The 15,122-nt window shown below is 43.2% G+C and overlaps 1 protein-coding gene across 1 annotated transcript; it reads right to left on the minus strand.

Annotated features, from left to right (window-relative positions):
- Positions 1-549: 549 nt before the first annotated feature.
- Positions 550-14,760, minus strand: LOC135561806 (adipose-secreted signaling protein-like). Its single transcript, XM_065003684.1, has 6 exons — positions 14,616-14,760; positions 8,897-8,984; positions 8,303-8,439; positions 7,803-7,956; positions 3,375-3,500; positions 550-2,950 (listed from the first exon to the last, which is right to left on the minus strand). Exons 2-6 carry the CDS (start codon positions 8,913-8,915, stop codon positions 2,877-2,879), a joined length of 510 nt encoding a protein of 169 aa, XP_064859756.1. The 5' UTR covers positions 8,916-8,984; positions 14,616-14,760; the 3' UTR covers positions 550-2,876.
- Positions 14,761-15,122: the final 362 nt, after the last annotated feature.

Here is a 15,122-nt window from a genome sequence, read left to right on the forward strand (position 1 = left end):
CTTAGCCTGCATCTGAAGAGGTGTGGAGGCTGATATCCAATCATACTGTAGACCTACCCATGATCTCCATATAAGGAAACCAAAGGGCAGAGTCAGGGTTTGTGGGAGGTAGCTTTGGATATATATTTCAGATACATGTATCTTGGACTAAAATATGTTAGGAAGTAGAATGCAAAACCTATTGACTCCGGTAAGATAAAATAAGAAAGAAAAACAGTTAGAGGAGCTTCTTCTATGAAGTGTGGTTTGTGTTTTCTACCCGTCTTCACCTCTCGGCTCGACTGTCTCGTTGTTTTATGAGGGCAAAGAGTCTGGGAATTGAGCCAGTGGACCAGTTCTGTGCTGGCTCAATGCCAGTGTTTCTGCCCTCTCCGACACCATCTCCATTACATTATCTGGTGGCTGTCGTCTATACACCACCACTAGACTTCAACAACCACAATGTATATATATATAATATACCTTATCATGAGTCAAAGAAAATGATATGGATCCTGTAGGACACAATGAATTGCAGAACACTGGAAAACAATAGTGTACATCTACAGGTTAACAGTTGACATGATATTTTATTTACTGACAGAGATATAGGAGAATCTAGTACAATACAGAGACAGTTTTGCAGGACACACAGACTAAAAGGCATACTCTTACATAGTTGGTGAAAGGTGGCGCTCACACAGAACACCTACTGTACAACGAGTGGACAAAACATTAAGAACACCTTCTCTTTCCATGACAGCCTGACCAGGTGAATCCAAGTGAAATCTATGATCCCTTATTGATGTCACCTGTTAAATACACTTCAAATCGGTGTACATGAAGGGGAGTAGACGGGCTAAAGAAGGATTTTTAAGCCTTGAGAGAATTGAGACATGGATTGTGTATGTGTGACATTCAGAGGGTGAATGGGGGGGTGCAACTCAATATTAGGAAGGTGTTCTTACTGTTTTGTCCACTCAGTGTAAATCATAATACAATGACAGGTTATATTGACGTGCATAATTCAAATGTAAATCATATTTCTGATCGTTTAAGGCTGGTTGACGCTTGGCTCTTGTTGCAGAACGACAGAAGGGACAAGAAGCAAAGGAGCTGCAGTGCCTGGTTATATAATGGACCTACAGTGGATGTTGAAACACATTGGCTCCCTCACTGAGGAATGTGTCATTTTACATTTGGGGAACTATAAGTGATCATGGACACCTTGGTCTTCATTACAGGGCTAATCACAAAAAAAACGTTTGTGTGTGTGTTTGTGTGTCAGAGGAGGCTGGTGGGAGGAGCTATAGGAGGATGGGCTCATTGTAATGGCTGGAATGGAATTCATGGAACGGAGTCAAACGTGGTTTCTATATGTTTGATACCGTTCCACATGTTCCATTCCAGTCTTTACACTAAGCTGTCCCTATAGCACCTCCCATCAGCCTCAGGTGTGTGTGTGCCACTACGGGTGCATGCATGTGTGTGGCTAAGTGCAGGTAAGTGCTGGTTTTGTTCCACTACGACAGCTGGTCTCTACAGGAGGGAGTGGGAAGATATAAATGGATGGATGATGGCTGGTCTCTACAGCAGGGGTGAGATATAAAGAGACGGATGATGACTGGTCTCTATAGGAGGGGGAAGATCTAAAGTGACGAACGATGGCTGGTCTCTACAGGAGGGGGAAGATATAAAGGGACGGACAATGGCTGGTCTCTACAGGAGGGGGAAGATCTAAAGTGACGGACGATGGCTGGTCTCTACAGGAGGGAGAAGATGTAAAGGGACGGGCGATGGCTGGTCTCTACAGGAGGGGGAAGATCTAAAGTGACGGACAATGGCTGGTCTCTACAGGAGGGAAAGATCTAAAGTGACGGACGATGGCTGGTCTCTACAGGAGGAGTAAGATATAAAGGGACAGACGATGGCTGGTCTCTACAGGAGGGGGAAGATCTAAAGGGACGGACGATGACTGGTCTCTATAGGAGGGGGAAGATCTAAAGTGACGAACGATGGCTGGTCTCTACAGGAGGGGGAAGATATAAAGGGACGGACAATGGCTGGTCTCTACAGGAGGGGGAAGATCTAAAGTGACGGACGATGGCTGGTCTCTACAGGAGGGAGAAGATGTAAAGGGACGGGCGATGGCTGGTCTCTACAGGAGGGGGAAGATCTAAAGTGACGGACAATGGCTGGTCTCTACAGGAGGGGGAAGATATAAAGGGACGGACGATGGCTGGTCTCTACAGGAGGAGTAAGATATAAAGGGACAGACGATGGCTGGTCTCTACAGGAGGGGGAAGATCTAAAGGGACGGACGATGGCTGGTCTCTACAGGAGGGGGAAGATCTAAAGTGACGGACGATGGCTGGTCTCTACAGGAGGGGGAAGATATAACGGGACGGACGATGGCTGGTATCTACAGCAGGGGGAAGATATAAAGGGACGGACGATGGCTGGTCTCTACAGGAGGGGGAAGATATAAAGGGACGGACGATGGCTGGTCTCTACAGGAGGGGGAAGATATAACGGGACGGACGATGGCTGGTCTCTACAGGAGGGGGAAGATATAAAGGGACGGACGATGGCTGGTCTCTACAGGAGGGGGAAGATATAAAGGGACGGATGATGGCTGGTCTCTACAGGAGGGGGGAGATATAAAGGGACGGACGATGGCTGGTCTCTACAGGAGGGGGGAGATATAAAGGGATGGACGATGGCTGGTCTCTACAGGAGGGGGAAGATATAAAGGGATGGACGATGGCTGGTCTCTACAGGAGGGGGAAGATATAAAGGGACGGACGATGGCTGGTCTCTATAGGAGGGGGAAGATATAAAGGGACGGACGGTGGCTGGTCTCTATAGGAGGGGGAAGATATAAAGGGACAGACGGCTCATTTCCTTTTTTCTTTCTCCGCCCCCAGACACCGCACCCCCTCCAGCAGCATAGGAGTACCATGGTGACGATCTACAGAGAGAGGGAGAGGGGGAGGGAGGGAGAGATAGGGGGATGGAGGGAGAGAGAGGGGGAGGGAGGGAGGGAGAGTGAGGGAAGAGGGAGGGAGGGAGATTGAGAAAGAAAGCGGAAGAGTCACTGTTATTTTGCTGAGTAAAAGGATCATATTTAGTGTGTGATGTAGAGGAAGTTGCAGAAACCTCTTAGTCCACCAGAGGGTGCTGTCCACCCTTTAACACTGACAGGCCATATTTTGTACACTGTTGCATAATAGCATTTAACTCAGCAGTGTGCCTTACTGTACATACCATAAGTAAGTGGTAACTAACTGCAGATATTTCCCCTATTAACACAGGATTACTGCCCAGATGATCTTTATGTGTTTCTGTGTGTATGACTGTGTCCATACATGACCAGGCACACAGGAGTAACTCACCCATAACCCGAGCCTGTAGTCTGACCCGCAGACGTTGGTCCTTCTTCCCCCGACTGACCAGGGTCAGCTCCTCCTGCAGCACCCCCTCCTGGTGGGTTGTGTACTCACACGTCACCTTCACCCCACCTAGAGGGAGGGAGGGAGGGAGGGAGGGAGACAGGGAATGGATGGAGAGAGGGAGGGAGACAGGGAATGGATGGAGAGAGGGAGGGAGGGAGACAGAGGTAGAAAAAGAAAGGGAGAGAAAAAAGAAAGACAGAAAGAAGGAGAGAAATATGGAGACAGTCAATAATAAAAGGACAGGAATGGTCGGGGAAAGAGTGACATGAAGACAGAGACAAAAAGTAATCAAACGAAAAAAAGTAACGTAAGACTGAGAGACAGTAGTCTATTGAGTATTTATAACCAGTATTTACTTCAATGTAACTGGCCATAGCTTCCCCAAATACCATCAAATCTGTGTCTGAAATGCCACCATATTCCCCTATATAGTACACTAATTTGATCAGGGCCTATAGGGAACATTCAATGTTTCAAGTTAATGGAATAGGCTGCTCTCCGTGACACAACCCAGGGTTCTCTTACAGGAAGCCACTCTGAAAGCCCAGAGGGGAGATCAGATTCTTTCCCCCTAAAATTCAAATGGTGCCCTATTCCCTATATTGTGTACTACCTCTGTCCAAAGGACTATGGGCCTGCCGTATGGGCGCTGGTCGAGAGCAGTGCACTGTATAGGGAATGGGGTGACAAGGGGACATTTGGGACGAAGCCAGGGAAACAAATAAAATTGTATTGGTCACATGTGCAGGTGTAGACCTTACAGTGAAATGCTTACTTATGAGCCCATAACCAACAATACAGGAATAAGAAAAATAAATAAAAGTAACAAGTAACTAAAGAGCAGCAGTAAAATAACAATAGCGAGACTATATATATTTATATATATATACATACATATATACATACATGTAGGTAGAGTTATTAAAGTGACTATGCATAGTTGATAACAACAGAGAGTAGCAGAGGTGTAAAACAGAGGGAGGGGAGCAATGCAAAATAATCTCTTCTTCTGGTCTCCTCTCTCTGAATCGATTCATGGCTGAAATGAGAGCTGATGGATTGATCTCTTTGGACTTTGTTTCCCTCTGGTAATGACTGTCTAGTGGTGGTTATATTCCTCTGGTAATGACTGTCTGGTGGTGGTTATATTCCTCTGGTAATGACTGTCTGGTGGTGGTTATATTCCTCTGGTAATAACTGTCTGGTAGTGGTTATATTCCTCTGGTAATGACTGTCAAGTGGTGGTTATATTCCTCTGGTAATGACTGTCTAGTGGTGGTTATATTCCTCTGGTAATGACTGTCTAGTGGTGGTTATATTCCTCTGGTAATGACTGTCTAGTGGTGGTTATATTCCTCTGGTAATGACTGTCTGGTGGTGGTTATATTCCTCTGCTAATGACTGTCTGGTGGTGGTTATATTCCTCTGGTAATAACTGTCTGATAGTGGTTATATTCCTCTGGTAATGACTGTCTGGTGGTGGTTATATTCCTCTGGTAATAACTGTCTAGTGGTGGTTATATTCCTCTGGTAATGACTGTCTGGTGGTGGTTATATTCCTCTGGTAATAACTGTCTAGTGGTGGTTATATTCCTCTGGTAATAACTGTCTGGTAGTGGTTATATTCCTCTGGTAATGAATGTCTAGTGGTGGTTATATTCCTCTGGTAATGACTGTCTAGTGGTGGTTATATTCCTCTGGTAATGACTGTCTGGTGGTGGTTATATTCCTCTGGTAATGACTGTCTGATGGTGGTTATATTCCTCTGGTAATGACTGTCTGGTGGTGGTTTTATTCCTCTGCTAATGACTGTCTAGTGGTGGTTATATTCCTCTGGTAATGACTGTCTGTGGTGGTTATATTCCTCTGGTAATGACTGTCTGGTGGTGGTTATATTCCTCTGGTAATGACTGTCAAGTGGTGGTTATATTCCTCTGGTAATGACTGTCTAGTGGTGGTTATATTCCTCTGGTAATGACTGTCTAGTGGTGGTTATATTCCTCTGGTAATGACTGTCTACTGGTGGTTATATTCCTCTGGTAATGACTGTCTGGTGGTGGTTATATTCCTCTGCTAATGACTGTCTGGTGGTGGTTATATTCCTCTGGTAATAACTGTCTGATAGTGGTTATATTCCTCTGGTAATGACTGTCTGGTGGTGGTTATATTCCTCTGGTAATAACTGTCTAGTGGTGGTTATATTCCTCTGGTAATAACTGTCTGGTAGTGGTTATATTCCTCTGGTAATGACTGTCTAGTGGTGGTTATATTCCTCTGGTAATGACTGTCTGATGGTGGTTATATTCCTCTGGTAATGACTGTCTGGTGGTGGTTTTATTCCTCTAGTAATGACTGTCTAGTGGTGGTTATATTCCTCTGGTAATAACTGTCTGGTGGTGGTTTTATTCCTCTGGTAATGACTGTCTAGTGGTGGTTATATTCCTCTGGTAATAACTGTCTGGTAGTGGTTATATTCCTCTGGTAATGACTGTCTAGTGGTGGTTATATTCCTCTGGTAATGACTGTCTGATGGTGGTTATATTCCTCTGGTAATGACTGTCTGGTGATGGTTATATTCCTCTGGTAATGACTGTCTGGTAGTGGTTATATTCCTCTGGTAATGACTGTCTGGTGGTGGTTATATTCCTCTGGTAATGACTGTCTGGTGGTGGTTACATTCCTCTGGTAATAACTGTCTGATAGTGGTTATATTCCTCTAGTAATAGCTGTCTGGTGGTGGTTATATTCCTCTGGTAATGACTGTCTGGTGATGGTTATATTCCTCTGGTAATGACTGTCTGGTGGTGGTTATATTCCTCTGGTAATGACTGTCTGGTGGTGGTTATATTCCTCTGGTAATGACTATCTGGTGGTGGTTATATTCCTCTGGTAATAACTGTATAGTGGTGGTTATATTCCTCTGGTAATGACTGTCTGGTAGTGGTTATATTCCTCTGGTAATTACTGTCTGGTAGTGGTTATATTCCTCTTGTAATGACTGTCTGGTGGTGGTTATATTCCTCTGGTAATGACTGTCTAGTGGTGGTTATATTCCTCTGGTAATGGTTATATTCCTCTGGTAATGACTGCCTGTTGGTGGTTATATTCCTCTGGTAATGACTGTCTGGTGGTGGTTATATTCCTCTGGTAATAACTGCCTAGTGGTTATATTCGTCTGGTAATGACTGTCTGGTGGTGGTTATATTCCTCTGGTAATGACTGTCTGGTGGTGGTTATATTCCTCTGGTAATGACTGTCTGGTGGTGGTTTTATTCCTCTGGTAATAACTGTCTGGTGGTGGTTATATTCCTCTGGTAATGACTGTCTGGTGGTGGTTTTATTCCTCTGGTAATAGCTGTCTGGTGGTGGTTATATTCCTCTGGTAATGACTGTCTGGTGGTGGTTATATTGCTCTGGTAATGACTGTCTGGTGGTGGTTATATTCCTCTGGTAATAGCTGTCTGGTGGTGGTTATATTCCTCTGGTAATGACTGTCTGGTGGTGGTTATATTCCTCTGGTAATGACTGTCTGGTGGTGGTTATATTCCTCTGGTAATAGCTGTCTGGTGGTGGTTATATTCCTCTGGTAATGACTGTCTGGTGGTGGTTATATTCCTCTGGTAATAACTGTCTGTGGTGGTTATATTCCTCTGGTAATGACTGTCTGGTGGTGGTTATATTCCTCTGGTAATGACTGTCTGGTGGTGGTTATATTCCTCTGGTAATTCCGATCAGAGCCTCACCCTCCATGGGTCGGATGGCATTGGTGGGGAACAGGGGATGGAGAGCGGATCTAAAGAATGTAGAATAGGTGATAAAAGGGGAAGAGGTAGGGAAATTGTTGCCTTTGCGCCAGACAAGTATTCATTGGGGACAGGGGATGGAGGGGGAGAAAAGGTAGAAGAAGGAAGAGACCTTCGCCAGTGATCCAGACAGATATTCAAGTTTCACAGGTTTGATAACATACCAGTTACTGTAATAGTAGGTTACAGTAATGACAGAAACAGTGTCTTGTTATGGTGCTAATATGTTTGTTGGCAGAGGGGCACATGGGAGATTAGATATGCCTTGTTAGTGGTTTTCTGCCCCTTTCAGGTCTACACTGCACCCATCTTTACCAATATATCCATTTACTCAATTCATATCCATTTGGACGATTTGGATCCTGTACAAGGAACACAGAAGCAATCATCTCAGTTTCTATCCTGGGTCGCATTCAATAGGCTTCGAACAGTATAAAAACTGATTGAAACAGGAAGGGAATAGCTGGACTCCAATAACAAACACTCATTTTCATTTTCCATTGCAAAACGGTTTAATGTTTTCTTTGACATGCCCTAATGCATACGGCCCTGGTCTCCAACGTACCCTCTGGTGTGGGTGTGACACGGTTGACTTTGAGGAGGGGTCTGGGAGTCGGTGATGAGGAGGAAGGGAGGGAGCACACATCTTTCCCCAGCACAGGCACCTCTGGGAGGGTGAAGACGATCTCATAACGATGCAGACTCCTCAGGAACCCTACCTGAACAGAGAGAGAGAGTGTGTGAGAGTGAGAGAGAGAGAGAGAGAGAGAGAGAGAGAGAGAGAGAGAGAAACACAGTATAAATTATATAAACACTTATTAACTACTCACACACTTCTTATGAAATGTGTTAAGTAGTTCTTATGTAGGTACCCATCAGGGGTGCATTCAGCAGGGCATAATGTTGTAGAAATATGTTATGGAGAACAAACATGGCTCTATGACCTGTAGAATAAGGAATCATGTCTGCTCTATTCATAACATTTCAATCTGCAATGTTCAACAATGTTTGCCTACTGAACTTGGCACAAGCAATTCGAGCATTCGTATTCCAAACCCCGCCCACCTTAACCAGGAAGTTCCCATCAGGCTCTGGGAGAGCAGGGATGGAAGAATCCTTGGCTTTTTCCTCACGGTGAACAGGGGAGCCCATGGCATCCTCGTCGTCAGGGAAACGCACGCTTCCTCCCTTCGAGGTCGACCCTGGGGAAGAGGCAGTAAGGGCGTGACTCGGTCAGGGACAGAAATACACACACAGGCACGTACTGAACACACGCACACACATATCATTCATGCATGGCTAAGCAGCTGTATACAACTGCAAGTTTTCATTGCGCTTTTATGAGAGAGAGAGTGAGACAGAGAGCAGGAGAGAGAGGGAGAGAGTTAGTGTTTGGGTCCATCAGTAGAACTTAGGTCTGACATGGCATTAGGGCTTTACAAACAGCGGGAAGGGATTGAAAATCCATTCACTTAGAGACAATCGCTGGCAGATCAATTAATTAATGTTTGGGCGATATCAGTTAGACAGACAGACAGACAGACAGACAGACAGACAGACAGACAGACAGACAGACAGACAGACAGACAGACAGACAGACAGACAGACAGACAGACAGACAGACAGACAGAAACACACACATAGAAGTCAAGGACTCACCCTTCCTGCCTGTTGCCATGTCAACGTCAGGCCAGGAATGATGGATCACACTGTATCAGTCTGAATTTGTGATGTCATCATTACCCTCCTTCAGAGAACATGACAAGGAACAATGTAAGGAGATAGAGAGAGAGGGAGAACAAGAGAGATGGAGAGAGAAAAGGGGGGAGCAGATGAGGAATGAAAGAGGTGAAGAGTGAGGTGAAAGAGGGAGAGAAAGAGAGACCAAGTCACAATTTATTGTAAAAATGACAGCTCCTCAACAACAGTTTCTTCTGGCTTCTGTCATTTTCTTCCAAAAAGTTCCCTCAGACTAAACCACCTCTTAGAACTAGAAGTAGGACAAAGTAGCCCCTAGGCCTAGACACTTTATTTAAAGTCAGTTAAACACTTTCCCCTCAAATTACGGTCATGATTTGGGTATAAGCGATGGCTGATCCTAGACCTGTGAATCAAAGTAGGAAAAGCACTCACATCTGAGGTTACTTGTCGCATGGTGTTTGGCAATAATTCTATGATATTCTTAAAGTAAAAGTCAATTAAACTAAAGTGTCACTGGCAAAGTGATAATGGTAAAGTGGTATATTTTCTGTGCTGGTAGCAACTTCTGCCCAAAAGTACTCTGGTATTGTAGCATATCAATCCGCTGGATAGAGCCCTAGACTGAGTTCCAAATGCTACCCTAGTGCATTTCTTTTAACAAGGTCCAATAGGGGAATAGGGTGCCATCTGTTTCCGCACGTCAACAATAACCTTTGACCTTAAATGTAATCCTACTGCGGCTTTATCAATATCATTAGAAGCGCCCAGCTGTGAGTCCAGTCCAGTGTTGCAGACAAAGGCACGGCTAAACGACTCCCTCACCTGCTCACTAAAGAAGCTTATCTCTGCCCCCAAAGCTTACCAGGTGGGATTAGAGGAAGAAATTAGAAAGAGTCATTTCTTACAGTTTTACCATTGGGAGTTGGGTACCGAGGCTAATTCACACAATCCTCCCTAATACGGAAACACTGGAGGGGGAATAGCCTTGAGTGTTATGTAACCTAAACTAGAATGGGGAGGAAATAGAACACAGAACAGAGAGAAGCTCATTCCATTCTATTTATAACGGACTTAATGTACCATCGACAGATATCCAGTTGTGGAAAAAGTACCCAATTGTCAATCCTTGAGTTAAAGTAAAGACCCTAATAGAAAATGACTGAAGTGGAAGTGAAAGTCACCCAGTAAAATACTACTTGAGTAAAAATCTAAAACTATCTGGTTTTAAATACACTTAAAGATGCACTATGCAGAAATAACTCCATAATTTCCTGGTTGCTAAAATTGTAATAGTTTGCCTAATTTCAGTTTATGTGGCAAAACAAGCAAGTAGAGAATCATTGGACCATGAAAACTGCTGTGAAATATATTTTCCATAACCAAAAATATTTTATTTTCAGCTGTTTGAAGCTGGTGTGCAAAACAGAAAGTAAAAGACGCAAAAACTAAACTTAAGAATGGGAACCATAGAAATGGAGCGCATAAAATAGATACACCACTTCTTATACTTTCGTTCAATGAGAATGACATATCTATCACTCATATTTCTATGTGCATTTGGTTGGGGTCACCCAAAAAGTTATATATTGTAGCTTTAATTATCAAAAGTAGAAGCTATAAATCCATCCAAATTCCTTATATAAAGCAAACCAGACGGCACAATTCGCTTTTTTTTAATGGATAGCCAGGGGCACACTCCAACACTGACCAACAGACCATTTACAAACACTCAGACATCATTTATAAACAAAGCATCTGTGTTAAGTGAGTTCGCCAGATCAGAGGCAGTATGGATGACCAAGGATGTTCTCTTGATAACTGTATGAATTGGACCATTCTTCCCTGTCCTGCTAAGCATTCGATTATCGAGTAGCCTAGCCTACTGTTGGTGTCAGGGACAATAAGGCCTAATAAAAAGTACAGCGCATTCGAAAAGTATTCAGACCCCTTCACTTATTCCACATTTTGTTACATTACTTCATTATTCTATATTATTTATTTTTATTTTTATCAATCTACACACAATACCCGATAATGACAAGGCGAAAACAGGTTTTTCGGTACCCCAAAAAATACTGCAGCATTGAAGGTCCCCAAGAAAACAGTTGCTTCCATCATTCTTAAATGGAAGACGTTTGGAACCACCAAGACTCATCCTAGAGCCGGCCGCCAAGCCAAACTGAGCAATCAAGTGAGAAGGGCCTTGGTCAGGGAGGTGACCAAGAACCCGATGGACACTAGAGGTCGACCGATTAATCGGAATGGCCGATTAATTAGGGCCGATTTCAAGTTTTCATAACAATCGGAAATCTGTATTTTTGGGCTTCGGTTTTGCCTATTTAAAAAATAAATGTTTATACCTTTATTTAACTAGGCAATTCAGTTAAGAAAACATTCTTACTTTCAATTATGGCCTAGGAACGGTGGGTTATCTGCCTTGTTCAGGGGCAAAACGACACATTTTCACCTTGTTCGCTCGGGGGATCTTGCAACCTTACAGTTAACTAGTCCAACGCTCTAACCACCTGCCTCTCATTGCACTCCATGAGGAGCCTGCCTGTTACGCGAATGCAGTAGATCCAAGGTAAGTTGCAAGCTAGCATTAAACTTATCTTATAAAAACAATCAATCAATCATAATCACTAGTTAACTACACATGGTTGATGATATTACTAGTTTATCTAGCGTGTCCTGCATTGCATATAATCGATGCGGTGCGTATCGTTGCTCCAATGTGTACCTAACCATAACATGAATGCCTTTCTTAAAATCAAAACACAGAAGTATATATTTTTAAACCTGCATATTTAACTAAAAGAAATCCAGGTTAGCAGGCAATATTAACCAGGTGAAATTGTGTCACTTCTCTTATGTTCATTGCACACAGAGTCAGGGTATATGCAACAGTTTGGGCAGCCTTGCTCATTGCGAACTCATTTGCCAGAATTGTACGTAATTATGACATAACATTGAAGGTTGTGCAATGTAACAAGAATATTTAGACTTAGGGATGTTAACCCGTTAGATAAAATACCGAACGGTTCCGTATTTCACTGAAATAATAAACGTTTTGTTTTCGAAATGATAGTTTCTGGATTCTACCATATTAATGACCAAAGGCTCGTATTTCTGTGTGTTATGTTATAGTTAAGTCTATGATTTGATAGAGCAGTCTGACTGAGCTATGGTAGGCAGCAGCAGGCTCGTAAGCATTCATTCAAACAGCACTTTCGTGCGTTTTGCCAGCAGCTCTTCGCAAGCACAGCGCTGTTTATGACTTCAAGCCTATCAGCCTAATGGCTGGTGTAACCGATGTGAAATGGCTATCTAGTTAGCGGGGTGCGCGCTAATAGCGTTTCAAACGTCACTCGTTCTGAGACTTGGAGTAGTTATTCCCCCCGCGGCTTTTGTGGAGTGATGGGTAACGCTGTTTCGAGTGTGGCTGTTGTCGATATGTTCCTGGTTCGAGCCCAGGTAGGGGCGACGAGAGGGACGGAAGGTATACTGTTACACTGGCAATACTATAGTGCCTATAAGAACATCCAATAGTCAAAGGTATATTAAATACAAATGGTATAGAGAGAAATAGTCCTATAAATACTATATTAACTACAACCTAAAACCTCTTAACTTGGAATATTGAAGTCTCATGTTAAAAGGAACCACCAGCTTTCATATGTTCTCATGTTCTGAGCAAGGAACTCAAATGTTAGCTTTTTTACATGGCACATATTGCACTTTTACTTCTCCAACACATTGTTTTTGCATTATTTAAACCAAATTGAACATGTTTCATTATTTATTTGAGGCTAAATTGATTTTATTGATGTATTATATTAAGTTAAAATAAGTGTTCATTCAGTATTGTTGTAATTGTCATTATTATAAATACATTTTTTTTTAAATTGTCCGATTAATCGGTATCGTTTTTTTTAGGGTCCTCCAATAATCGGTATCGGCGTTGAAAAATCATAATCGGTCAACCTCTAATGGACACTATGACAAAGCTCCAGAGATCCTCTGTGGAGATAGGAGAACCTTCCAGAAGGACAACCATCTCTGCAGAATTCCACCACTCAGGCATGTATAGTAGATTGGCCAGACGGAAGCCAATCCTCAGTAAAAGGCACATAGCCCGCTTGTAGTTTTCCAAAAGGCATCTAAAGGACTCTCAGACCATGACAAACAAGATTCTCTGGTCTGATGAAACCAATATTGAACTCTTTGGCCTGAATGCCAAGTGTCACGTCTGGAGGAAACTCGGCACCGCTCATCACCTGGCCAATACCATTCCTACAGTGAAGCATTGTGGTGGCAGCATCATGCTGTGGGGATGTCAGGATCAAGGGAAAGATGAACTGTGTAAAGTACAGAGAGATCCTTGACGAAAGCCTGCCCCAGACCTCAGACCTTCCAACAGGACAACAACCCTAAGTACACAGCCAAGACAACGCAGGAGTGGCTTCGGGACCAGTCTCTGAATGTCCTTGAGAGGCCCAGCCAGAGTCCAGATTTGAACCCAATCGAACATCTCTGGAGAGACCTGAAAATAGCTGTGCAGCGAAACTCCCCATCCAACCTGACAGAGCTTGAGAGGATCAGCAGAGAAGAATGGGAGAAACTCCCCAAGTACAGATGTGCCAAGCTTGTAGCATCATACCTAAGAAGACTCAAGGATGTAATCATTGCCAAAGGTACTTCAACAAAGTACTGAGCAAAGGGTCTGAATACTTATGTAAATGTGATGTTTCATTTTTTTGCAAACCTGTTTTTTCTTTGTTATTGTGGAGTATTATGTGTAGATTGATGAGTAAAAATATATACATTTTTTAAAATAGGGCTGTAACCTAACAAAATGTGGAAAGAGTCAAGGGGTCTGAAAACTTTCAGAATGCACTGTTGTAGGATTCAAGTAACATATAGATATCCCCCCCAAAATAATTAAGTAGTAGTCTACTTCAAACTATATTTTACTTTGTTACTTTACACCACTGCAGTTATCAATGGGACCTGGATGCATTGTGCAAAGGCATCGCGGTTGGTAGGCTTCTACCTTATTTGACACTGTCACTGTTCTACGTGCAAATGCGGCACTGTTGGGAACGACCCAGCCCCGAGCCTCCACCACCGCATCAACAGGGAGGGACATCGATACGTGCGCCGCCCGGGACATTTTTGACCGGTTTTAGCCTAATTACAAAATACTTGCGAATAGGTGTTCCTTAGGCTGCTTGGGTTGTTTATTGAATATATAGCCAATTCAATGCTGTTCCTTTCAATCACATAGCCCACCAGTGTTTTTATTCTAATGTTACAATTTCCATGTTGACGATCACACACACTGCATGCCCATTGGATGGAGTGCGCATCAAAACTGGAACATAGGCACAGAGTTGCATTTGCTGTCGTTTCAACGGATGGGCAAAACTGCGACGAATAGATTTGGACAACAACAACATATTCGTTATATTGTCATTGTGACATAAATCAAATCGAATATATTCAGCCTGAGAGAGAGAGACAGACAGACAGACAGACGGGCAGATCGGCAGATAGCCTAGCCTACGCCCAGTTAGATGTCAATACGATATGAACCTCCGAACTGGATTCCCCCCAGCTGCAAGAAAGCGTTTATGAAAATGTGTAATGTAATTAAAAAACCTATCGAAGCACTTACCGCTTTGGAGATTTGTTCAGTGCTTAGTGATGATGGTATCGGACAGTGGAAAGCGTTACTATCCCAAACGGCATGCTGCTTGCTGTGTTTGTCTGATCTCTTATTTCCTTTGGCTCTACTCAGTCTCCTCTCCAGCTCCCCTCCTCCGGACCGACGCAGTCTACAACAGCCATACCTGGCACGTCGCTTTCTCGGTGACCTTTAGCTGCAGTCATTGGCGGATGCAGGCATCGCGGGGAGGGAAGTTTTTCAACAATCCTCATGTAAACATCACGTTTACACTGTAATTATTCTGCCTATTAGATAGTTGTGGTATTGGCACTATACCTGCTTTCAGATGTAATGAAATGCAGGCTATCAATTGGATAAATGTTTTATTTGTAGCCTTATTGAATATGCTAATTGAATAGGCACTAACATGATATAATATAATAGCCTATACAATACTGTACTAGAAAGTTCAAGAAGATGTACAACTCAAGGTCAGGGTTATTTTAGAAAAATTCA

The sequence above is a fragment of the Oncorhynchus nerka genome, linkage group LG18, assembly GCF_034236695.1.
Source record: "Oncorhynchus nerka isolate Pitt River linkage group LG18, Oner_Uvic_2.0, whole genome shotgun sequence".
Classification (NCBI taxonomy): Eukaryota; Metazoa; Chordata; class Actinopteri; order Salmoniformes; family Salmonidae; genus Oncorhynchus; species Oncorhynchus nerka.

Coding starts and splice junctions, on each gene's coding strand:
- LOC135561806 (XM_065003684.1), bottom strand. Junction 7,957..8,302: donor ATGGGAACTTCCTGGTTAAG/GTGGGCGGGGTT, acceptor CTCTCTGTTCAG/GTAGGGTTCCTGAGGAGTCT. Junction 3,501..7,802: donor TGTCACACCCACACCAGAGG/GTACGTTGGAGA, acceptor CCCTCCCTCTAG/GTGGGGTGAAGGTGACGTGT.